Consider the following 27,977-nt stretch of genomic DNA (forward strand, 5'->3'; position numbering starts at 1 on the left):
TTAGTTTAAAAATATGTTTCTTAATTAAATTTCCACAGGTTCTAAAATACGCTACTATTCGTACATTTGTGTAAAATGTAATGCATAATTAATCAAATATATGATTCTTAACACTGACATCTATTAGTCAAGTATTATAAATATTAAAAAAATATTATTTTTCCGTTTCATGATAATTCGATAATATATGTTATATTATGTTGATAAATAATAATTTTGTTATAAAAACCAAAATATTTCTATAAAGTATGATAAATAACAAATATATTAAAAATTCTTGCTATTGCCATCTATTAATGAACGTCAGAATAAGTTGTAGTAGGTAACTGTATAAGGAACGTATAGTGGCCAATAGCAACTGCAGCCATATGATTTACCACCTGTTTCAATTTCAATTTACCTACGCTTCTCAGTTTAAGGCACAGATTGCGACTGACGGGTGTAGCAAGTGAGCTAAAAAGAGAAGAGCTGAACATATTACAGCTCTGGTCAGGATCTAAAAGTAACTTTGTGAAGTGGAATTAGTGTTGCGAGATAAGCTTACATCACAGGAATTTTGTAAAAAAAAGTCGCGTGTGTGTGTGTATTGTGACAAACTGGGACAGTGTTTAAAAATATAAGTTATGGCGGAAAGTCGTGGTAGTCTATTGGCTAAATCTGTTCAAAAACATGCAGGAAGGGCTAAAGAAAAGGTCAGTGACTGTTTTATAGGTTATGTTGTAGACTAGTTAATTTAAATTGTGATATCAACTATTAATACTTTAATTGAATTTAATGATTATTGCTCTCGATTAATTTAAGTGAATTATTTGATAAACGTAACTAGTAACGTCTAAGTAGTTCAAATAGACCACAAATCATTAAGTAGGTATCTTTCTACCTACCTCGTTAAGTATATGCCTTCAGGCGAATGTTTTTGTATGTACCTACCTACCTACATTTCCTACTTTCTCATAATGTATGTCAAGAGTTATCACTGAGACTAAACAAGTGAAGTTTCTGATTCATTTAAAATCCATACTTACTTTTCTATTATTCGATACCAGATGCTAACACATTCGAAATAATCCAAGGAACTGTTGAAAAAATTCGAGAATTTTTTCTTTTTCCTTTCAATTTCTTTATGTGATGTTAAATATTCTTCTTCTTTTATTTAATTACTACTTTTTTACGGACGGAAACTTGGAAAAATGACAGTATTGAGGTGAATGAAACGCAATATTTAAACTTTAATTTCTGTTAATCTATTTTTGCGTGTGGTCAGAGAAACAGAAATAAAATATTCACTTCAGACTTAGAATAGACGAAAGTTGGCACTGATTCTTTCGGTAAGAATTCTGCTTAACTTAAGTTTATTATCTTAAGCCTTTTGATTGGGAAGTGTTTTGCATTTAGATACTATTTTTTCGAAAATTTAAATTAATAAATTGTAAATTCAATATTTCAATTGGGATAAAAGTATTAAATAAACAGAAATATGTTTATCATTTCAATTATCTCAACTATGTTAACCAAAAAAATAATCATGATTCCAAATAGTTATTTTTATTAAAAATGTCTAAAAGTGACACAAAGTGACCAATTCTGATTATCCCTTTGATTAAATTGCGACGTTGTGACATGTATTCATTTCACATTTATGATAATTGGTTTTATTTTCTAAAAAATTAGCGTTTGTTAACACTTTAAATGTACTTTAGACACAAATTCATTTAATTTGAGCTGAAAAAAACGTATTTTGAAAGGCGAATTATATATTTCTTTTCTTAAATAGAGAGATAATAACAGAAATGTATTATATAAACATTTATTTATTTAAATGAGACCTAGAGAGGTTGGGTATGTAAGTAAAAGGCTAGATTCTTTATAAATAATTCCTTTAACACACCTTTAATTGAACAAAACACATTTTTTCGAAAAAACAATAAGCTTTATATTCAAATTATATTTAAAATAATACGTTTTTGAAGGATTAGACCAATGAAAAAGTTTCAAAAATGATAAAGTCGAAAAATAATGACCAATAAAGTATGATTAATTTTTTTATTAACCACATTCCTTTCCAGACATTCAACTTATAGGCATTTACAGTCAAATCATCGTTAGATATTTTTATAAGGAGATATGCCTCTACTGTATCTGTATAGTAGGCGTATTTCTGAGTCATTATTGTTGTTTGTTTTGCATTAAAATTTAGTCATTCTGTGATTATAAAAAAAATATGTTTATTAATACGTCTTAATAATGATTATACAAAAAATAAAAAATCCATAATACACATCATTACATTAACCTATAACTAAATGTCAAAATTGTTTATAATACCGCCAACTTAGTCGATAATACAGATCCCTATTTGTTTCCATTAAAATAACTTCAATATGAATCGATTTTTGTGTTTAGTTATAGATGGCATTACCCTAAAGTGTCAATTTTCATAAGGTATATTAGAAAAATAATAAGAATGGATTTAAAATATCGATCAATTTGTATTTTCACGAAAATATTATAAATAAATCACTTTTATTTCAAGCTTAATTATATACTATAATGTATAATTAAGTATTGTCGATAAGTTAAACTGAAAAATTTATTTCGACAATAATGAGGTTATGTACACGGTAATTCGGGACTGTGTAGACACTTAAAAATTATGTTGTGATTACAAAATCGATACACTCTTCAAGTTTCGTTTCAAATTACAGTATATAAGAAACCTAAATCTCTGGAAGCAGCGCAGATATGTAGGCAGTTCTAGAACTGCTTGAATGAATCTTCGTGTTCGTGTAAATGTGTTGGTTTTGTTTTATAATTATTTTGAGCAGTGTATTTTAATTTTGTCTCGAAGCCCTACATAGTATCATTTAATAGGATTTTCATTTTAATCGATACGGTTTAAACGGCTAACTTGAAGTCTTCCTGGAAGCTTACGCCTCGCGTTATAATACAGGGTCGTATTTCGAAGAATACTCGACTTATTACTTTCCGAAGATACCCTGTATATTAGAACGCCACATACATTATATTTTGAAAAATTAAAAAAATCTTCAAGTTTACGAGGTTTTTTTTTTTGTTTTAAATTGTTAAATTGGGATGACGTAAATTAAACCAGATCCGTATTATAAATATTTTTGTACAAATTTGTGAAAGCGTATTATATAATCGAATTTAACATTCTACATCGTTGTGTCCTTGACTGTGTATGTATAATGAAATATTCAAAGTGTTTAATTACATCGTTAGATACATGATAACATCGTCGGTGATGATTTTAATATGGAAAAATTTAACCTACTTTAACAATTGCTAACGGGGAATTGTTGGAGATATTTTTGTTTGCACGTTTCACAGACAGTTAGATACTGTTTTTACGCTATTTAAAGTATTAAGGTCAGTTTTTTTGATTTTCTAATACTTTAAAATTGAAAAATATCGTTTTTTGTAATCGCAACACTATCGAATCGAAACAGGAAATCGTTGTTATATATATATATATGATTATAAATTCGAGAAAGGAAGTGACAAAAGTCGAAATTTTATCAATTATTTTCATCTATATACGAATACACCCACTTTGTACGAATTTTCTCTATAAAACTTATCTTCATTTCAAATGTGACATCCTGTATAAACATTTTGATAAAAAAATTATTGGGTGGATGGACTCGATGAAGTGAACTTCGTACTTATGAGGGATTCGCGAAATTTATTCGGGAAATCGAGTAAAAAAATTAATTTCCTCGATAAAACTGTCTTTGGTTAAAATGTGACATACTGTATAAACATTTCAATAAAAAAATTATTGGGTGGATGGACTCGATGAAGTGAACTTCGTACTTATGAGGGATTCGCGAAATTTATTCGGGAAATCGAGTAAAAAAATTAATTTCCTCGATAAAACTGTCTTTAGTTAAAATGTGACATCCTGTATAAACATTTTGATAAAAAAATTATTGGGTAGATGGACTCGATGAAGTGAATCTCGTACTTATGAAGGATTCGCGAAATTTATTCGGGAAATCGAGTAAAAAAATTAATTTCCTCGATAAAACTGTCTTTAGTTAAAATGTGACATCCTGTATAAACATTTTGATAAAAAAATTATTGGGTAGATGGACTCGATGAAGTGAACTTCGTACTTATGAAGGATTCGCGAAATTTATTCGGGAAATCGAGTAAAAAAATTAATTTCCTTGATAAAACTGTCTTTAGTTAAAATGTGACATCCTGTATAAACATTTTGATAAAAAAATTATTGGGTAGATGGACTCGATGAAGTGAATCTCGTACTTATGAAGGATTCGCGAAATTTATTCGGGAAATCGAGTAAAAAAATTAATTTCCTCGATAAAACTGTCTTTAGTTAAAATGTGACATCCTGTATAAACATTTTGATAAAAAAATTATTGGGTAGATGGACTCGATGAAGTGAACTTCGTACTTATGAGGGATTCGCGAAATTTATTCGGGAAATCGAGTAAAAAAATTAATTTCCTCGATAAAACTGTCTTTAGTTAAAATGTGACATCCTGTATAAACATTTTGATAAAAAAATTATTGGGTAGATGGACTCGATGAAGTGAATCTCGTACTTATGAAGGATTCGCGAAATTTATTCGGGAAATCGAGTAAAAAAATTAATTTCCTCGATAAAACTGTCTTTAGTTAAAATGTGACATCCTGTATAAACATTTTGATAAAAAAATTATTGGGTAGATGGACTCGATGAAGTGAACTTCGTACTTATGAGGGATTCGCGAAATTTATTCGGGAAATCGAGTAAAAAAATTAATTTCCTCGATAAAACTGTCTTTAGTTAAAATGTGACATCCTGTATAAACATTTTGATAAAAAAATTATTGGGTAGATGGACTCGATGAAGTGAATCTCGTACTTATGAAGGATTCGCGAAATTTATTCGGGAAATCGAGTAAAAAAATTAATTTCCTCGATAAAACTGTCTTTAGTTAAAATGTGACATCCTGTATAAACATTTTGATAAAAAAATTATTGGGTAGATGGACTCGATGAAGTGAACTTCGTACTTATGAGGGATTCGCGAAATTTATTCGGGAAATCGAGTAAAAAAATTAATTTCCTCGATAAAACTGTCTTTAGTTAAAATGTGACATCCTGTATAAACATTTTGATAAAAAAATTATTGGGTAGATGGACTCGATGAAGTGAATCTCGTACTTATGAAGGATTCGCGAAATTTATTCGGGAAATCGAGTAAAAAAATTAATTTCCTCGATAAAACTGTCTTTAGTTAAAATGTGACATCCTGTATAAACATTTTGATAAAAAAATTATTGGGTAGATGGACTCGATGAAGTGAACTTCGTACTTATGAGGGATTCGCGAAATTTATTCGGGAAATCGAGTAAAAAAATTAATTTCCTCGATAAAACTGTCTTTAGTTAAAATGTGACATCCTGTATAAACATTTTGATAAAAAAATTATTGGGTAGATGGACTCGATGAAGTGAATCTCGTACTTATGAAGGATTCGCGAAATTTATTCGGGAAATCGAGTAAAAAAATTAATTTCCTCGATAAAACTGTCTTTAGTTAAAATGTGACATCCTGTATAAACATTTTGATAAAAAAATTATTGGGTAGATGGACTCGATGAAGTGAACTTCGTACTTATGAGGGATTCGCGAAATTTATTCGGGAAATCGAGTAAAAAAATTAATTTCCTCGATAAAACTGTCTTTAGTTAAAATGTGACATCCTGTATAAACATTTTGATAAAAAAATTATTGGGTAGATGGACTCGATGAAGTGAATCTCGTACTTATGAAGGATTCGCGAAATTTATTCGGGAAATCGAGTAAAAAAATTAATTTCCTCGATAAAACTGTCTTTAGTTAAAATGTGACATCCTGTATAAACATTTTGATAAAAAAATTATTGGGTAGATGGACTCGATGAAGTGAATCTCGTACTTATGAAGGATTCGCGAAATTTATTCGGGAAATCGAGTAAAAAAATTAATTTCCTCGATAAAACTGTCTTTAGTTAAAATGTGACATCCTGTATAAACATTTTGATAAAAAAATTATTGGGTAGATGGACTCGATGAAGTGAACTTCGTACTTATGAGGGATTCGCGAAATTTATTCGGGAAATCGAGTAAAAAAATTAATTTCCTCGATAAAACTGTCTTTAGTTAAAATGTGACATCCTGTATAAACATTTTGATAAAAAAATTATTGGGTAGATGGACTCGATGAAGTGAATCTCGTACTTATGAAGGATTCGCGAAATTTATTCGGGAAATCGAGTAAAAAAATTAATTTCCTCGATAAAACTGTCTTTAGTTAAAATGTGACATCCTGTATAAACATTTTGATAAAAAAATTATTGGGTAGATGGACTCGATGAAGTGAACTTCGTACTTATGAGGGATTCGCGAAATTTATTCGGGAAATCGAGTAAAAAAATTAATTTCCTCGATAAAACTGTCTTTAGTTAAAATGTGACATCCTGTATAAACATTTTGATAAAAAAATTATTGGGTAGATGGACTCGATGAAGTGAACTTCGTACTTATGAGGGATTCGCGAAATTTATTCGGGAAATCGAGTAAAAAAATTAATTTCCTCGATAAAACTGTCTTTAGTTAAAATGTGACATCCTGTATAAACATTTTGATAAAAAAATTATTGGGTAGATGGACTCGATGAAGTGAATCTCGTACTTATGAAGGATTCGCGAAATTTATTCGGGAAATCGAGTAAAAAAATTAATTTCCTCGATAAAACTGTCTTTAGTTAAAATGTGACATCCTGTATAAACATTTTGATAAAAAAATTATTGGGTAGATGGACTCGATGAAGTGAACTTCGTACTTATGAGGGATTCGCGAAATTTATTCGGGAAATCGAGTAAAAAAATTAATTTCCTCGATAAAACTGTCTTTAGTTAAAATGTGACATCCTGTATAAACATTTTGATAAAAAAATTATTGGGTAGATGGACTCGATGAAGTGAATCTCGTACTTATGAAGGATTCGCGAAATTTATTCGGGAAATCGAGTAAAAAAATTAATTTCCTCGATAAAACTGTCTTTAGTTAAAATGTGACATCCTGTATAAACATTTTGATAAAAAAATTATTGGGTAGATGGACTCGATGAAGTGAATCTCGTACTTATGAAGGATTCGCGAAATTTATTCGGGAAATCGAGTAAAAAAATTAATTTCCTCGATAAAACTGTCTTTAGTTAAAATGTGACATCCTGTATAAACATTTTGATAAAAAAATTATTGGGTAGATGGACTCGATGAAGTGAACTTCGTACTTATGAGGGATTCGCGAAATTTATTCGGGAAATCGAGTAAAAAAATTAATTTCCTCGATAAAACTGTCTTTAGTTAAAATGTGACATCCTGTATAAACATTTTGATAAAAAAATTATTGGGTAGATGGACTCGATGAAGTGAATCTCGTACTTATGAAGGATTCGCGAAATTTATTCGGGAAATCGAGTAAAAAAATTAATTTCCTCGATAAAACTGTCTTTAGTTAAAATGTGACATCCTGTATAAACATTTTGATAAAAAAATTATTGGGTAGATGGACTCGATGAAGTGAACTTCGTACTTATGAAGGATTCGCGAAATTGATTCGGGAAATCGAGTAAAAAAATTAATTTCCTTGATAAAACTGTCTTTGGTTAAAATGTGACATCCTGTATAAACATTTTAATAAAACAATTATTGGGTGGATGGACTCGATGAAGTGAACTTCGTACTTATGAAGGATTCGCGAAATTTATTCGGGAAATCGAGTAAAAAAATTAATTTCCTTGATAAAACTGTCTTTAGTTAAAATGTGACATCCTGTATAAACATTTTGATAAAAAAATTATTGGGTGGATGGACTCGATGAAGTGAACTTCGTACTTATGAGGGATTCGCGAAATTTATTCGGGAAATCGAGTAAAAAAATTAATTTCCTCGATAAAACTGTCTTTAGTTAAAATGTGACATCCTGTATAAACATTTTGATAAAAAAATTATTGGGTGGATGGACTCGATGAAGTGAACTTCGTACTTATGAAGGATTCGCGAAATTTATTCGGGAAATCGAGTAAAAAAATTAATTTCCTCGATAAAACTGTCTTTAGTTAAAATGTGACATCCTGTATAAACATTTTGATAAAAAAATTATTGGGTGGATGGACTCGATGAAGTGAACTTCGTACTTATGAAGGATTCGCGAAATTTATTCGGGAAATCGAGTAAAAAAATTAATTTCCTCGATAAAACTGTCTTTAGTTAAAATGTGACATCCTGTATAAACATTTTGATAAAAAAATTATTGGGTGGATGGACTTGATGAAGTGAACTTCGTACTTATAAAGGATTCGCGAAATTTATTCGGGAAATCGAGTAAAAAAATTAATTTCCTTGATAAAACTGTCTTTGGTTAAAATGTGACATCCTGTATAAACATTTTAATAAAACAATTATTGGGTGGATGGACTCGATGAAGTGAACTTCGTACTTATGAAGGATTCGCGAAATTTATTCGGGAAATCGAGTAAAAAAATTAATTTCCTTGATAAAACTGTCTTTGGTTAAAATGTGACATCCTGTATAAACATTTTAATAAAACAATTATTGGGTGGATGGACTCGATGAAGTGAAATTCGTACTTATGAAGGATTCGCGAAATTTATTCGGGAAATCGAGTAAAAAAATTAATTTCCTCGATAAAACTGTCTTTAGTTAAAATGTGACATCCTGTATAAACATTTTGATAAAAAAATTATTGGGTGGATGGACTCGATGAAGTGAACTTCGTACTTATGAAGGATTCGCGAAATTTATTCGGGAAATCGAGTAAAAAAATTAATTTCCTCGATAAAACTGTCTTTAGTTAAAATGTGACATCCTGTATAAACATTTTGATAAAAAAATTATTGGGTGGATGGACTCGATGAAGTGAACTTCGTACTTATGAAGGATTCGCGAAATTTATTCGGGAAATCGAGTAAAAAAATTAATTTCCTCGATAAAACTGTCTTTAGTTAAAATGTGACATCCTGTATAAACATTTTGATAAAAAAATTATTGGGTGGATGGACTTGATGAAGTGAACTTCGTACTTATAAAGGATTCGCGAAATTTATTCGGGAAATCGAGTAAAAAAATTAATTTCCTTGATAAAACTGTCTTTAGTTAAAATGTGACATCCTGTATAAACATTTTGATAAAAAAATTATTGGGTGGATGGACTCGATGAAGTGAACTTCGTACTTATGAGGGATTCGCGAAATTTATTCGGGAAATCGAGTAAAAAAATTAATTTCCTTGATAAAACTGTCTTTAGTTAAAATGTGACATACTGTATAAACATTTTAATAAAACAATTATTGGGTGGATGGACTCGATGAAGTGAAATTCGTACTTATGAAGGATTCGCGAAATTTATTCGGGAAATCGAGTAAAAAAATTAATTTCCTTGATAAAACTGTCTTTGGTTAAAATGTGACATCCTGTATAAACATTTTAATAAAACAATTATTGGGTGGATGGACTCGATGAAGTGAACTTCGTACTTATGAAGGATTCGCGAAATTTATTCGGGAAATCGAGTAAAAAAATTAATTTCCTTGATAAAACTGTCTTTGGTTAAAATGTGACATCCTGTATAAACATTTTAATAAAACAATTATTGGGTGGATGGACTCGATGAAGTGAACTTCGTACTTATGAAGGATTCGCGAAATTTATTCGGGAAATCGAGTAAAAAAATTAATTTCCTTGATAAAACTGTCTTTGGTTAAAATGTGACATACTGTATAAACATTTCAATAAAAAAATTATTGGGTGGATGGACACGATGAAGTGAACTTCGTACTTATGAAGGATTCGCGAAATTTATTCGGGAAATCGAGTAAAAAAATTAATTTCCTTGATAAAACTGTCTTTGGTTAAAATGTGACATCCTGTATAAACATTTTAATAAAACAATTATTGGGTGGATGGACTCGATGAAGTGAACTTCGTACTTATGAAGGATTCGCGAAATTTATTCGGGAAATCGAGTAAAAAAATTAATTTCCTTGATAAAACTGTCTTTGGTTAAAATGTGACATACTGTATAAACATTTCAATAAAAAAATTATTGGGTGGATGGACTCGATGAAGTGAACTTCGTACTTATAAAGGATTCGCGAAATTTATTCAGGAAATCGAGAAAAAAATTAATTTCCTTCATAAAACTGTCTTTAGTTAAAATGTGACATCCTGTATAAACATTTTGATAAAAAAATTATTGGGTAGATGGACTCGATGAAGTGAAATTCGTACTTATGAAGGATTCGCGAAATTTATTCGGGAAATCGAGTAAAAAAATTAATTTCCTTGATAAAACTGTCTTTGGTTAAAATGTGACATCCTGTATAAACATTTTAATAAAACAATTATTGGGTGGATGGACTCGATGAAGTGAACTTCGTACTTATGAAGGATTCGCGAAATTTATTCAGGAAATCGAGAAAAAAATTAATTTCCTTCATAAAACTGTCTTTAGTTAAAATGTGACATCCTGTATAAACATTTTAATAAAACAATTATTGGGTGGATGGACTCGATGAAGTGAATCTCGTACTTATAAAGGATTCGCGAAATTTATTCAGGAAATCGAGAAAAAAATTAATTTCCTTCATAAAACTGTCTTTAGTTAAAATGTGACATCCTGTATAAACATTTTGATAAAAAAATTATTGGGTAGATGGACTCGATGAAGTGAACTTCGTACTTATGAAGGATTCGCGAAATTTATTCGGGAAATCGAGTAAAAAAATTAATTTCCTTGATAAAACTGTCTTTGGTTAAAATGTGACATACTGTATAAACATTTCAATAAAAAAATTATTGGGTGGATGGACTCGATGAAGTGAACTTCGTACTTATAAAGGATTCGCGAAATTTATTCAGGAAATCGAGAAAAAAATTAATTTCCTTCATAAAACTGTCTTTAGTTAAAATGTGACATACTGTATAAACATTTCAATAAAAAAATTATTGGGTGGATGGACTCGATGAAGTGAATCTCGTACTTATGAAGGATTCGCGAAATTCAAAGTGATTTAAAAGAAAACTTTTGATACATAATAAATCGTGGTTGTGTTAATTTTTCGCGCGCCCCCTATATATTTAGACATTCGTAATCGAACTCACTTAACATCAACGAAATTATATGACGACAATTTAACCGCAGCGATTTTATTTTTAACCGCAATGACAATGGTAGTTCTGGCCGATGTCCAAAATTTTGTAATTCCGTTGATTTGTTTCCTCCAATGTGCAGTTTCGTTTATATTTTTATTCAAAATTCAATTTTCTAACGTTAAAAAACTGTTAATGAAAAAAATCTGATTATAGCTGCTTCTTCGACGACTTACTGGTTGTCTCGTAAAGACAGATATTGATGACGTCGATGTTAATCTAGTTTGTAGATATTTGAGAACCTGTTTTAGTTGTTTTCATATCATTTTACTTTTATTATTATTATTATTTTTATCTAATATCACCTTCGTTTGAACTTGACTATCGAAAGTCCACGAAAAGAATATTTTTAGTCCAGTGAACAACGTTACAAAATCAGATTTCCTTCAAGACTAATCGATTAGCTTGAAATTTTAACAATAGATAGTAAATACCTTTAAAAGTAAAGTCTGGGGATGAATATCACCCCAACTAGGGGGTGGTAATTTGTTGAAACTAACCGTAGAAATCGATAGAAAAATGTATTCTAAACACATATTTTTATAACCTTTCGAAGTTTGCAGTACCGTGTGATTGATACTTTTTCGAACCCTTGGAACGTTTCCCTTTCAAAAATTAAGGGTTCAATTTATTCCAAACCTTTTTAACCTAATAGATTATAAAATTTACTACAAAATGGTTCTTAAATCGATTTCCTAGCTCAAATCAAGCGCTACAAAAAATATAATTTCTATAAATGCATTTTTTTCAATAAGGGATGATTTCTAAGGATGGAAAATTTGTTATAACGAAACATTTGAGTTAATTACGATCAAAATAATACTTTTAATATAAATTAAGTAAGATAAAGTTTTTTTTTTCATTATAATAGGGGTTTATAAGGGTTGAAATACATTGATTAAGGGTTGAAAAACATAAATAGTATCCTAAAACACCACTCGATCTTTATTTTAAACCTATACACGTTTTTTTTAACTTTCTAAATGCTTTAACTTGTATTTTATTGAATTTTGATAATACGGGGTAGTTTTCACCCCAAACAATAATTTTTGCATATAGTAATTTTGTAGTGAAGGGTGAAAAGAACTTAATTCTAAAATTTCACGCAAATCCAGAGTTGATATTATAATTTTTTTCCGTTGTTCACTGGACTATTAACTTAAAAACTGGTTTCTACCAAATCGTCATAAAATAAAATGTTTTTTTTTACGAAATCGATAATATTGTGTCGCTTTTGGTCTTCTCTATATCTCGTTATTTTAAATTTTACTTAGTAATACAGGGTGAAACGCATTATTAATTTTAATTTACTTTCTGACGTGGCCTCGTATAACCATATTATTCCACAAATTCGATGTTTTTTTTAAGAAAAAAAACTTTTTGTATGAACTCGTGAAGGTATTTTTCAAAATGAAATAATAAAATAGGTGGATGCAACGACTGTGTACTATTACGTACAGTTATTAATAAAATGTATCGTTCAAGCACGAAGGTCATCGATGAATATCGTCCGGTAATAATGTGTCTAGATCGTAGAAAGAGATAATATGAGAAGCACTGTTAGAATTCTTGGAAAATGAAAAATAAAATAGAGTGAAGATTTTATTAAATCATTTTTGTGTCTTACCAAAGATATTATGCACCTTTTCAAGTCGATATCTTGAAAAATATTCATCATAATACGAGATTTTATATTTATTTTCCATTAGAATGAATGATCAATTATGTATTTGTAATTTAATCTGCATATTTTACAATTAGTACAGTAAATAATGGAAAAAAATTATAATATCAACTCAGAATTTCATCAAGACGCATAGATTTGCGTGAAATTTACGATTTACCCTTTACTACAAAATCTACTATATGCACAAATTATTGTAAGGGGTGAAAACTACCCCGTATTATCAAAATTCAATAAAATACAAGTTAAAGCATTTAGAAAGTTGAAAAAACATGTATAGGATTAAAATAAAGATCGAGTGGTGTTTTAGGTTACTATTTATGGTTTTCAACCCTTAATCAATGTATTTCAACCCTTATTAACCCCTATTATAATGAAAAAAAAAACTTTATCTTACTTAATTTATATTTAAAGCGTTCTTTTCATCGTAATCAACTCAAATGTTTCGTTACAACAAATTTTCCACCCTTAGAAATCATCCCTTATTGAAAAACAGGCATTTATAGAAATGATATTTTTTGTAGCGCTTGGTTTGAGCTAGGTAATCGATTTAAGAACCATTTTGTAGTAAATTTTATAATCTATTAGGTTGAAAAGGCTTGGAATAAATTGAACCCTTAATTTTTGAAAGGGAAACGTTCCAAGGGTTCGAAAAAGTATCAATCACACGCTACTGTAAACTTCGAAAGGTTATAAAAATATGTGTTTAGAATACATTTTTCTATCGATTTCTACGGTTAGTTTCAACAAATAACCACCCCCTAATTGGGGTGATATTCATCCCCAGAGTAAAAGCACATTTGGGCATAGAAAATATTTTTAAAAGTATTTACCTTGTTTACTGGACTAAAAAGTTATATCTCGATTAATTCTGAAATTATGAAAAAAACTAACTTTTTGTTCTGTAGCAGTTTTAACGCATCTTTAAAAATTTTTAAGTTATTTTTCGTATTATTTGTATTTACTTAAAGTGATTTGCAATTTTGTAACATTATATTTCAATTAGGGTGGCAATATCAAGGGTAGAAAGGACGTTTCTAGCTTATTTTCGTCATAACTTCCTCGTTTTATGTATTAAAAATCTTATACTATCTCATTTATGTGGTTTTTTGAAGTTCTTTAAAAAAGATTCAATACATTTTTTTCGTAAAATTGACCGTTTTCAACTTATTCAATTTTCCAAAATCTTCGGTTCACTAAATAAATTCCTTGTTCACTGGACTAAATTTATCGTAGCTTATGTCTATCAAGCATTAAGATAAATCGATATTTTAGAGGTTTTAGCATATTACCACCCTGTAAAATAAAAGTGACGTGGTTTTGAAGTTTGTAAATTAACATCGCGTATATATAAAACTTTTATCCAATCGAATATAAAATAGAATTTTAATTTACGCATATTTAAGTTGGCACTCCTTTCAAAGTAAAATCACGTGTGCGTTTGTGGGTTCACGCGGACTACAACGTACACTATAGAGAGTTGTTGGCTGGTCATTGCCTTATAAGGTTGACGTCTAGTAAACGAAAATCGAACAAATCTCGTTATTTTGTCATATTTTCACTTATTTTTTCATTAATTTTTATTTAACGATATAGAAAATTCTTTTCTACGTCAGTGTTGATGTAATTGTAGTCGTTGTGGTATTTGCAATTCGTGAAATGTTATTGCGATTATGTTTCAAAGAGAGATTGTAAAATTGTCGATTACGAAGTAAAAATTTACGTTTATAAAACTTAGTTCCACAGTTATTATAGTCCGTTCGTTTAGAAATCTAAACAATTTTACCTGTATGCAAACAAAACAAATAAATTCATTACAAAAAACTAATTAAATTTTGTACAAAAAAGAAGAAGAACATAGAACTGAACTTCCAGAACCGAACGAACTAAAATTTTAAAAACCATTGAATCGATGTGACCCGAGAACATAGAACTAAACGTTACACTGCGGCGTGTCAACACATTTTTTATTAATAAGTTAGTTCAAGAAACCTTTGATAGATGGTGGTGGCTACGGCTTTCGTGTTTATATTCGAGTCTAGAATATCTAACAGTCTCTTCGTTTCAAATCAATTACGATTAATTTTGTTTTGAAATAAAAAATGATAAATTATAATATAATATCATTGTCTAGAGGTATAATAACAAAAATTTGTTGTTATTAAATATTGTCAAAATAATTAATCATTAAATAATAATTTTTAGCTGATGTATGAAAAACTTGTGTTATTGATGATTATGGACAAAGTCTAAAAACTTTATATAATTGGATGTATATATATACATATGTACAATAACATTCTATAAAAAATAAGACGGAGGACAAAGTAATTTTTTAATATTAAAGTTTTATTGTACATTAAACATTTCTATTGTTGATAATAATCACTAAAAGTACTTCCGTTGTATCCATTACAACAATTTACACACTACTTGAACAAAAAAAAATATACGGGAAGGAACATAAACACTTAAAATTCGATGAAAAGTTCGTTCTAAAACCAAAATCTTTCAACTCGATTAAAAATGATTTTAATATAAACAAGTACTAAATATACTTTGTTGACCTCTAAAAATAAATATCTATCGTTTATTTTCGTTTTAGAGGAAAAAAAAAATAACGAAAAATTAAAATAACTCGTCCATTGCATCATTTACTAGCGAATTGACCATGAGGTTATGAGAAAACGAGTTAATTTTACGAAAATTCAGTTAAACGAAAAACGTATTTAACAAAATGAAAATAAATCGACCAACAAACACCGTTAAAGACGACGATACATTCCATCCATTTCTAACGCGATCGTCGATGGCTGCTTCTTCTTCTTTTTCTTCATCGAACTGTCAATGTCAAAGTTCTTCTTTAATTAGATTTCATATATATATATCTGTGGTTTATAGTATTCTTTAGTTACGTTAGTAATTCACTTAAAAAAAAAGAGAATGTTGAAAATAAAAAATGAAATTGATTGGTTGCCAACATTCTGTAAGGACGAAAAAATATATCGGAGGAATCGTCTGCGTATATTTTAAGATTTAGTGATTGCACAACTTTCATTACCGTGATTCGGTTCAATGATACTATATACAGGGTGTGTCTAAAGTATAAAACAATCGATAACGAATTTGGTAAATCTAATCTACAATTCCGATTCGTTTTGCTGGATATGTGTATGTCTGTTTCAGTTATTACAAAATCTTGGGAAAGTCGATAGGACGGCAGACGAAATATTCGACGAGCACTTACAAAATTTCACGAGACAACAAAACGCCGCTAATAGATTACAAAAAGAATTCAGTAATTATATAAGGTGTGTGAGAGGTGAGTATCTCAATTTTTTTTTGTCTCTCAAAAACAAATTTTAACATCAACTAGATTCGTTTAATTTATAATTCTAATTACAGAACGTAAACGCGATAAAATAATATCCTCACTTCAATATTTACTTTGTTTCGAACAAATAAGACGCAAGGTTCGCGTAATTTATAATTTTTAATTAAATCGAAAAAGTTTTTAATGCAAAATTTTTATCGATTTCGAAAATATAACCTCCAACTGAATTCTTCTTCTTTAATCGTCGGTATTTCAGGTTTTATATAACCGGACGGATCCAGTTATATCCGCTTTCTGGAAATAACCGTTCGTTTATTGGTCGGACGTTTTTTTGTTTTATTTTTGCTTTTTTCGTGTTTTTTTTACCTTTTTTTTTTTTAACTTTCACTTTCGTCTCTAATGATTTTAACGTATTTGCTTTCAATTCGCCCATCACTATACCATTAGTGGTATTATTTCAACCTATTTACATTTTAATTACATGTGGGTTAGAGATATAAACGTTTGGTTAATAACTACTTTCACTTTTCGTAATAAATACAATGGATTGGGCGTCCCTACTTGAAATACGGCAACGCCGAAATGAATATGTGTCAAAACTGTCATTGCCGTTCGCGTTCACGTTCGATTTGACATTCTTATGTTCTGTGGTATGTGATTGATTTGATCGTTGTATGATTTAAAGTGAAAATGTTTATAATGTTTACATTAACAATTATTTTTGTAAGTAAAAAGTCAATTTGAAAAAACATTTAACTTCTGTCATGGAAATAGTTCGAAAAAAATTTAAAAAATGATGGATTACGATAGTTTATAGTTCCGAATTAAAAACTCGCGTTCCATGAATACAGAATTTCAAATTCCGAACGCGCTTGTGGCTGAAGACAGAACGCGAGGTTCGTGGGAGGCTTTACAAGGGGTCTACACGAATTAACGCGCAAAAAAATCAAGAAATTTTCACCGAGAATAAAACGCGGCGTTCGAAATCTGGTTTTCTGGGTACGAAAAACCCTAAAACGAAGTATGAAAAGTTGATTTTTTTGTCCTGTTTGAAACGGTTCTTGTTTTTTTTTGTCGATAGCATGTCAGGCGGCGTCGAAAACACTTTTAGAAGCGATAGGTGATATTTACGAAAGTCAGTGGACAGGACACGACTTGATGTACGTTCAAACTCAATCTGTCGATATGTTATGGCAGGATTTCAGCCATAAATTAGCCGATCAAGTTTTATTACCTTTAAACACGTATCAAGGACAATTTCCAGAAATGAGGGTAAGTACTTTCCACTAAATTTATGTATGAACATGTAGATCTTTCAATTTTACACAAAAACACAAAAATTATCGAGAGAAGTTTTTTGTTATTATTGATATTTAAAAAATTAGAGTGTCAATACGATACCGTGGATAATTTCGAATTTAAAAAAACGATTAAAAGTTGTAGTCAAGTCGAATGGTGTCGATCGACGTAGTGTGTGCACGGCTTTAGAAGTTTAACTTCGAAAAAACCAAAAATTGGTTAAAAAATTTTCGATTTTTTCAAATTTTCTCAATATTTAACAGACATTCGTCGTATACCGGGGCTATTTAGATAATTTTGTTATCAATCAAATTTAAAAAAGAAACGACTAAAAGTTGTATATTAGTAAATTTAGTTTTTGACTGCTCCTTATAACTTTTTTTTTACAAGTTTGCATTTATAACGAAAATGTTGCCGTTTTCACTATTATTTACTTTGTAACTATGATTTATATCCGTAATATGAAACTTTTTACGGTTTATGTTTTCGAAATTCAAACGGAAATCGTCGTACTAAAAATAAATTAACAATAACAAAAATTTTGCCGCTTATAATTTTATTAAACTCGTAATTAACACGCTACGAACATGTTTATGCTATAACCGGCTACGTTAATAATTGCAGTTCAAAAATATACATTTTCTATTACGTGTTGATGTACATATAAAACTTGAATTTGCATTAATCCAACCGGCAACACTGTCAATCGTTCTGCTACGATGGAAAACTTGAAATTTCCGTAATTCAATTGGCAACACTGTCGAAATATTAATTTCAGATTTTTTATTTTATTATTTTTTGTGATTAAATTCTAAAGTATACGCGAATTTCACTGATCTATAACCAGGCGTGATTTTTAAACTTTTACGTAATTTTCCAATGCCAATGCTAATGAACAAATAAATTTCATTATGTAACGTATAAAAAAAAAATAATTATAAATTGTATCCTGTCGATGTCGGAGCTACGAGGATCGTTTAAAAAGATTTCGACATAACCTCAAAAATTTAACCAAAATTTAGTGTTTTTTCAACAATTTTACATAATCTACCGTTGTTTAAAAATCGTTTGAGTTAATCGACGTTTCGTTATTTTAAAAAAAATTAACGCCTACTGATTATACGGATCGTACGAGAATTGCTACGACATATGGCAACACTGTGTCAAATCTGATATTCAAAAATTACGTATTCGTAACTTATCCGTTAAATTAACGCCAAATTTGTTTATTTTGTATCAAAAATTGTATTAGATCCTCTACCAGATCGGATTGTAAAGAAATCGATAACTTTTAGTACAACCCTCGTAACATAAAATTTGTTTATGTTTATAAATAGTCCGAAAATAGTCGAAACGTCAAAATTTTTATATATCTTTCAAAAATTATCGAAGAAAACTAATTTTAAAACAGAAAAGACCTAAAATCAAGACGATTTCGAAACAAAAAAAGTTTTTTACGTAATTTTTGATGAAAATGAAAAATGTGCGTCCGGTTATTGGTGCATAACTGTATAGATATACATTCCTCCATAAATCAGTTAGATTTGAATTGAATCGTATCGCGGATAAACAATTTTTTTCATCTCATTGTTTTAATATTGGGAAAGTGAAGGTTTGGGGATTTGTTGTAGAAAAAGATCGACAAAAGAGGCCGGAAACTCGTCGATTACGACAGTCAGCGACACAGTTTTCAGGCGTTACAGACAAACATGAAAAAACGCGACGAAGCCAAAATCGCCAAAGGTCGAGAACAATTAGATGAAGCTAAAAGAACGTACGAAATGTTAAATTCCGAATTACACGACGAACTTCCGGCTTTATACGATTCCAGGATATTGTTTTTAGTCACCAATCTACAATCTTTGTTCAACGCCGAAAATACTTTCCACATAGAATCTGCCAAGGTTAGTTTTTTCCTCGTGATAAAAAGATACGACTCAATTTCACCACCAATTTCATACTACTTTTAATACAGTTGAAATATGAGCCGTATATCGACTGTATTTTGGTCTATTTGATTTTTTTTTCAGTGTAACTTTGCTACTTTTACTGTATTCCATTAATTTTAATTGATTTATTTAAGTGTCAAGTGAATTAGAAGTCAACATTAAGTCTGTTTCACATCTGTTTATCGTTTCCCTCAATTTACAATACAAGAACTTTTTTAATACACCTCGTAGTCCAAATTTGAATTTTTTCCTCAAATGTACATCCTTTAAGAGTCTCTGGCTAGAATTTGAATTACGTAATGTTTATATTTTGCTCTAAATGATTTTTTAAATGTACCAATGCCGATTCTGTTGTCTTTCCTCCACTTTATTCTCCTACAACTTCTTTAATAACCCCCGTACTACAAAATCGATTTTTTTCTCTCATACATACATCCTTTAAGAGTAGTTAGCTATAATTTGAGTTACGTAATCTTTATATTTTGCTCTAAATGATTTTTTAAATGTACCAATGCTGATTCTGTTGTCTTTCCTCCACTTTATTCTCCTACAACTTCTTTAATAACCCCCGTACTACAAAATTGAATTTTTCTCTCATACATACATCCTTTAAGAGTAATTGGCTAGAATATAAGCTCAGTTTTCCATATATTTTACTCTATATGAATTTTTAAATGTACCAATGCTGATTCTGTTTTCTTTCATCCACTTTATCATCCTACAACTTCTTTAATAACCCTCGTACTACAAAATTGAATTTTTCTCTCATACATACATCCTTTAAGAGTAGTTGGCTAGAATTTGAGTTACGTAATCTTTATATTTTGCTCTAAATGATTTTTTAAATGTACCAATGCTAATTCTGTTGTCTTTCATCCACTTTATTCTCCTACAACTTCTTTAATAACCCCCGTACTACAAAATTGAATTTTTCTCTCATACATACATCCTTTAAGAGTAGTTAGCTATAATTTGAGTTACGTAATCTTTATATTTTGCTCTAAATGATTTTTTAAATGTACCAATGCTGATTCTGTTGTCTTTCCTCCACTTTATTCTCCTACAACTTCTTTAATAACCCCCGTACTACAAAATTGAATTTTTCTCTCATACATACATCCTTTAAGAGTAATTGGCTAGAATATTATAAGCTCAGTTTTCCATATATTTTACTCTATATGAATTTTTAAATGTACCAATGCTGATTCTGTTTTCTTTCATCCACTTTATCATCCTACAACTTCTTTAATAACCCTCGTACTACAAAATTGAATTTTTCTCTCATACATACATCCTTTAAGAGTAGTTGGCTAGAATTTGAGTTACGTAATCTTTATATTTTGCTCTAAATGATTTTTTAAATGTACCAATGCTAATTCTGTTGTCTTTCATCCACTTTATTCTCCTACAACTTCTTTAATAACCCCCGTACTACAAAATTGAATTTTTCTCTCATACATACATCCTTTAAGAGTAGTTAGCTATAATTTGAGTTACGTAATCTTTATATTTTGCTCTAAATGATTTTTTAAATGTACCAATGCTGATTCTGTTGTCTTTCCTACACTTTATCCTACTACAACATATTTAATAACTCCAGTAATACAAAATTGACTTTTTCTCTCATACATACATCCTTTAAGAGTAGTTGGCTAGAATTTGAGTTACGTAATCTTTATATTTTGCTCTAAATGATTTTTTAAATGTACCAATGCTGATTCTGTTGTCTTTCCTCCACTTTATTCTCCTACAACTTCTTTAATAACCCCCGTACTACAAAATTGAATTTTTCTCTCATACATACATCCTTTAAGAGTAATTGGCTAGAATATAAGCTCAGTTTTCCATATATTTTACTCTATATGAATTTTTAAATGTACCAATGCTGATTCTGTTTTCTTTCATCCACTTTATCATCCTACAACTTCTTTAATAACCCTCGTACTACAAAATTGAATTTTTCTCTCATACATACATCCTTTAAGAGTAGTTGGCTAGAATTTGAGTTACGTAATCTTTATATTTTGCTCTAAATGATTTTTTAAATGTACCAATGCTAATTCTGTTGTCTTTCATCCATTTTATCCTCCTACAACTTCTTTAATAACCCCCGTACTACAAAATTGAATTTTTCTCTCATATATACATCCTTTAAGAGTATTTGGCTAGAATTTGAGTTACGTAATCTTTATATTTTGCTCTAAATGATTTTTTGAATGTAACAATGCTGATTCTGTTGTCCTTCATCCACTTTATCATCCTACAACTTCTTTAATAACCCCCGTACCACAAAATTGACTTTTTCTCCTACACATACAACCTTTAAGAGTATTTGGCTAGAATTTGAGTAACGTATTCTTTATATTTTCCTCCATATGATTTTTTAAATGTACCAATGCTGATTCTCTTATCTTTCCTCCACTTTATCCTCCTACAACTTATTTAATAACCCTCCTATTGCAAAATTGAATTTTTCTCTGATAAGTACATCTTTTCACAATAATTGGCTAAAATATGAGCTACGTGACTGATATATTTTCTACTTTGTGACTTTTTTCAATCTACTTATACAACTTTTGTTTTGATTATCCTATAACTTTCTTAATAACCCTCGTAGTGCAAAGATGATTATTTTTTCTCTATATACATCTCATAATAGTAACTGGCCAGAATATGAGCTATTTATCTGCTATATTTTGATCTATAGTATTTTTTTCAGTCTATTGATACAGATTTTGTTTGATTGACATCAATTTCCATTCACACAACTTTCGTGATAACCCTCGTAGTAAAAAAATGAAATTTTCTTTGATATATGCATCTTTTGATAGTATTTTGTTAATAAATGAACTGCGTATGTTCCATATATTGGTCTGTGTGATTTTTTGTTTGTTTCAATAAAATGATTTATGTAGGTGTTTGGTGAATTAGAGGCCATTGTAGACAAACTAGCAACTGACAGCCAAAGAGGATCGTACAGCGTGAAAAAAACCAACGGAGCCAGTCTTCCACATTCAACGACTATCACGAAACCGAAAGAATTGATTATCAACAATACTTCCACTCTAAATTCAGATCGAGGTAAATATAAAATTTCAAGTGATGTTTATCCGCTTTTGTTTGTTTGTTTTTTACTAAAAATATTTTTTCCGAACTTGAAAAACAGGTTTTACCATCATCATGGCGCTTTTAGTGATTCATACTATATTTATATTAATTTTATTGAAAGCAGGAATTAATTTGTTTATATTTGTTGAAACTGCATTAATACAATCAATATTCGAAATTATAACTTGATTTATTCAAAAAAATACTTACATTTTTATCATTTTAACCTCAAGTTTCCATTAAACATACAAAAATTTTCGATATCCCCCTGAAAAATAAATTTTATAACCTAAAATAAGTTTGAATTTGAAAATTTCATCAGTTATTTTTCTATAGGAATATTTTGGACATTATATAGTTTCAATATTATTTTTTCATGTTCATAAATCGTCGATTTTATAATATTTGATCCATTTTAAAACGATAAATAGTTTGAAATTGAAATTCACTATCAACAACTAAAATATCATTAAATAAATACGTCAAACTTAAGTCAATTGAAATGTCACTCATAGAACTATTTAATATAAAACCATAGATAATAAAGTCAAACGTATTCCATAGAAATGAATGATTAATGAAGTCGATATCTATATCCAGCTCTAGTAAAATGCACGGAACATGTTTGCAAACAAATACTAGATTTAAATTAATACAACACTTACGTAATTGCAAAACGTATTTCGTCTAGTGTTATTTTAATTGCACTCCTGTTGCATGAATCGAACACAAATACTAATTTAGCCTTCAACGTATAGTATATACAACCACATTTTTCCTTGTCATCCCATACAATCTAGAAGGGCTCAGTACTTTTCGAGGTTATGTTATTATAATAACAGTGTGTTTTCATTGTTTAGCTCACAATTTTTAGTAACTTTTTGTTTTTACATATATTTCGAAGCTTCCATTGTGATGTTTTAAAACTTTTCTGATATTTTGAATAATAAAGTTGAGGGTAAGTTAGTCTTTTTATTGGTGATGAGTTTTTTCATGTTTTTAGTATAATTTTGTTAATATTTAAAAAACAATAGTTAAAAATAAATAAATATTATCTTCTTGATGTTTGAAAATCTAAATTATTCTCAAATTCATTTCGATATAATCTAATATTCTGAAATTAGAAAAAACTAGAAAGTGACTTGTAAACGTACTATTGTTTGCAAATATGTTATGGACCGTTCAACTAATATTTTTTTTGGTATGGTTTTTGCCCTAACTACATCGTGTATGTGTGTTTTGCAGCCGAGGATCCCGCGCAATCTCCAACAGAAAAATCCTTGTCTCTAGCAAAATCTGATACCGCTGAAAAATCACTTCCCGTCACTCCTAACAAACAAAAGGATATCGAAACACCTACTCAAGAAAAAACTTCTTCCGATCCCGTTACTCCCGTCACACCTAAACCAGAATTAAACGGTACGACTACACCAGATGGTAAAAACGGTAATCGATCTCCTTCTCCTCAATCCCAGCAAGTCGCTACCAATGACAAGCTCGCTACTAACAACAATGCAAACAATATTAAAGTCGAAGAACTTTATGATATACCTGTAGGTAAGTCGAGGCAATTACTAAAAAAATATATTAATAGCATGGATTTCTACTGTTTAACTTGGATCTATGAATTCGATTAACTATATCGAATTTTATTTCGAAGTTTTCAACTTTCTAGGTGCCAGTACTGAGAATTTGCCACCGGGAGTACTTTACAGAGTTAAAGCCACTTATAAATACAATAGGGAAGACGTCGATGAGCTATCTTTTGAAGTTGGTGAAATTATATCTGTTGTCGAATACGATGATCCAGAAGAACAGGTGACAAACTACTTTTTATTAAATTTAAAGACTTTTTTATTAATTTTAATGTTAAATATAAAATTGTATATATAAAAAAGTTCAAACTCAATATTATAATTATATTAAATTGTTTGTGGTACATCTGAACTACTAATAATATAAGAGGACTTTGATCTTGGTATTTTTTTTCTTTTTTTGATATCCGGATTGTTAATTTCATTTCTGTTTTGTATATTACTGATTACAACATTATTTTCAACTATAACTACTACTACTATTAAATTATTAGGTCTGTTGCTTCATTATATGTATTATATGGTCCTTTTATGTTTTATAACTTTCGATAATTTTCTATTTTTGTTTATAACATATTTTATAATGTATGGTACATTTGAACTACACCCTCTTTCAAGATATATGGACAAATGGAATTGTTAATTTCATCTCTTTTCTTTATTTGACACATAGTACAATCTTCTTTTGAACTACAACTATTGACACTATTAATTAACTTTGTCAAACCACTTCTATAGCTCCCTCTCCATTTTTGTCAATAAAACGCTTTAATATGTGTGGTAAAACGATTTTTAATGTCTGGTACATTTGAACTACTCTCTTTAAACATGAGGGCAAATGAAATATAGGAATTATCTTCGTCTTATCTTTTTACAAGTACTCAGATTGTTAATTTCACTTTATTTTGATTTATTATTGGGTATAAAAAGAGGGTTTTTATACTATTATTTCATATATGTTATAGGATAACTTTCCATTTTTTCTATGAAACATTTTCCATATGTGTTTATAACATAATATCTAATGTGTGGTACATTTGAACTACTATCTTTCGAGATATGTTAAAAAATGGAATTATCTTAAAGTTATTGCTCTTTTAAGGGTTCCAATTTTTAATTTCGCTTCTGTTTTATTTGTTATTGAGAACAAAAACCCTCGTTTCACATGATTTTCTCATTTGTATGTCACTTTATTGCTTTTATATTCTATGCTTTCGATAACTTTCAATTATTGAACATTGGAACTTTTATTGTTATAGCAATTCGAATACTCACAAAACTATTATTTTTGTAAACATATTGATGTTTTTTTTTATTTTTTATAGGAAGAAGGATGGTTGATGGGTATTAAAGATAACGGGGACAAGGGCATGTTCCCAGCAAATTTTACAAGGCCTCTGTAGGCGTTACGGAAACGTACTTGAATGAATTTTTGTTCGTTTCAAGTAATCAGAATTTATAATAAAAATCATCGTGTAATGAACAAGTGCCTTACTTCATTATATATTTTTATAGTTTATGTTGAAAGTTTATTTTTAACATCGAATAAATTAAATTTTTGTTAATTTGTTATCTCTTTATAGAATATTTATCATACTTTGAATACTCGAAACGAAATTTTTCTTCTCTCGATTTCTCTTTTATATAACATTTCTTTTAACTTTAGTTTTTAATTATATCTCTTCGATTATCGAATAAGCCCAAAGTATAGCAGGGATAAAATCGGCAACTAAGGGAACCATATTTGTTTTTAACTGTAAAAATAATAAATAAACTAAATTTTCTTATAGATCTTGTACGCTGGTACGTTTTTATTCATATTATTTTTGAATTGGATAACGTATTTCTTTTATATTCTGGATTCGCTTGGAATTTGCTCAAAATAAATTTTTCAAAATATAAAAAGTGAGTCTAGTCAAAGTTTCATTGACAAAAATTGTTCTATTTTGTGCCTTATGCTATTCTGGATATGTTTAATATTTAATAACCCCCCTTACTTCGGGCACGAATAAAATTTCGCAAAAAAAAATAATTTTCTAATATTTATATCTTCCATTTAGCCCGAATGGTACGCGTGGTTGTTGTAGTTATCTGAATATACTCTAGCTAAGGATTGTTATTATTATTATTATTATCTTATTATATATTATCAAAAAAAAAGTATTGTGCGATAGATTTTAACTTATTTTTATTCTTTTTAATTATGTTGTAATATTTTATTAACTTATTATGTGGAGTGTATGTTTGATTTACTTTAAAAATAAAGTTATATGAAAACTGTTTATTTTTTAATCCCCCAAAAAACCTTTCCATTAAAAAAATATAATACTGACTCTTAATAATTTTCGTTTGCACCTCGTAACATTGAAATTAGTATCTTACTATGGCGTACCTATAAATTACTTATTTCAAACGAAATTAATGGATAAGCGGCAACATAGCGTCATTTGATCAGTTGTTAGGTTTGTTCGCGGCTATGAATCTGAACAATTCCGTTCGCGTGTCTTATCGATTGATTTTGAATCGATACCGGATTTTTGTTATTACTGAAAATGATTCATAGACAATACGAAAATGTATTTGTGTAAATATAAACTCAACTATTTATTCTAATACTATAAATGATCGTGTTTTTTGCTATTTTAAAATATTTAATATATAAATCCTCAATCGACTCTAAATTTGAATCATTCTTTTGTTTATAAATATTCACTATTGATCATTAAAGTCTACTAAGATTTTTAAAAACATCGGTTTTAAGTTACTCTACAATTCATGTTATAGTACAGTTATTCTGATTTATTATATAGGAAGATATTTCAAGTTATAATTTTCATCTACCATGTAAGTAATTTAATTTATTGATTATACATTTCCATAAATTCAGTTCCTTTTGATTATATAAAAATATATCACATTTCATAGACAAATTAAGTAAAAGTAACCAAACAACTTTCAGAGACAATTTCAAATTCGTGTATTATTGAAAGTATATAATAAATAAAAACGTACAAAAACAATATTGTTTTTTAACTTTTATCATACGTACCTTTTTTCTCTCTTCAACGAAGCCTCTATCCCCTCAAAATAAAGTTTGTTTAAATTATGGATTCAGTTTCAAAATGGCGAACCACAGTCCAATTATTGGTAAATAATACCAATATTTATAACGTCAGATAAGTAAAAATTAGACCAGGTATTGAATTATAGTTCAAAGCGGATTAATGAAATAAAATAACACTTCATTACAAATCGAGAAAAAACCAATGAAAGTGAATCAGATCTAATAATAAAACAATTTGAATTATCAACTATTATAATAATTTTATTAGAATCGCAGTATAAATAATAATTTTCTAGGTACTCATCTTTTTATACTGATTAATTTTCTACTACATCAATTTTCAACCCAACGCATGCAAACTTTAACTGGACTATTACAGTTAAACTAATCGAGTGATGGTTGAACAAATGTTTTCAGTTTTTAAGTAGTTATATCAATACGCAGATATTTTCAAGATCATAGATAGTTAGAAAACAGGAGATAAATGACTTTTGAATAAATATAAATACTTGTAAAATCAATAAATTAATTTAAAATTTTCAAATTATGTTCGTAAAATAGTAACGTTTCCATTGACAATTGACAATTCTGGTTCGATTTGAAGTAATCAATAAATTTTATTACATTTAAAGCGCCGTTGCCATATTTACAATTATTTTTGGAATTTGATGTTATGTATTAGACGTGTCCAAAT

At 29.0% G+C, this 27,977-nt stretch overlaps 1 protein-coding gene across 2 annotated transcripts; it reads left to right on the forward strand.

Annotated features, from left to right (window-relative positions):
- The first annotated feature begins 375 nt into the window (after positions 1-375).
- LOC130896064 (myc box-dependent-interacting protein 1) lies at positions 376-26,497 on the forward strand. 2 transcript variants are annotated; one of them, XM_057803852.1, is made up of 8 exons: positions 376-692; positions 16,121-16,256; positions 17,350-17,540; positions 19,199-19,471; positions 22,432-22,597; positions 23,870-24,181; positions 24,300-24,442; positions 25,545-26,497. In XM_057803852.1, the coding sequence occupies exons 1-8, from the start codon at positions 624-626 to the stop codon at positions 25,620-25,622; spliced, it is 1,368 nt and encodes a 455-aa protein (XP_057659835.1). In that variant the 5' UTR covers positions 376-623; the 3' UTR covers positions 25,623-26,497. The 2 variants fall into 2 exon arrangements, with proteins under 2 accessions (XP_057659835.1, XP_057659836.1); XM_057803853.1 differs by lacking the exon at positions 23,870-24,181 and having other exon boundaries at positions 400-692.
- The last annotated feature ends 1,480 nt before the right edge of the window (positions 26,498-27,977 follow it).

Source organism: Diorhabda carinulata, chromosome 6, assembly GCF_026250575.1.
Source record: "Diorhabda carinulata isolate Delta chromosome 6, icDioCari1.1, whole genome shotgun sequence".
In the NCBI taxonomy this organism is placed as follows: domain Eukaryota; kingdom Metazoa; phylum Arthropoda; class Insecta; order Coleoptera; family Chrysomelidae; genus Diorhabda; species Diorhabda carinulata.

What these genes read in the sequence shown, in the direction of transcription:
- LOC130896064 (XM_057803852.1), top strand. Translation starts at nt 624, where the DNA reads ATGGCGGAAAGTCGTGGTAGTCTATTGGCTAAATCTGTTCAAAAACAT. An exon ending in GACAATTTCCAGAAATGAGG is followed by an intron (nt 17,541 to 19,198) that starts GTAAGTACTTTC and finishes GATTTGTTGTAG; the next exon opens with AAAAAGATCGACAAAAGAGG. An exon ending in ACGATGATCCAGAAGAACAG is followed by an intron (nt 24,443 to 25,544) that starts GTGACAAACTAC and finishes TATTTTTTATAG; the next exon opens with GAAGAAGGATGGTTGATGGG.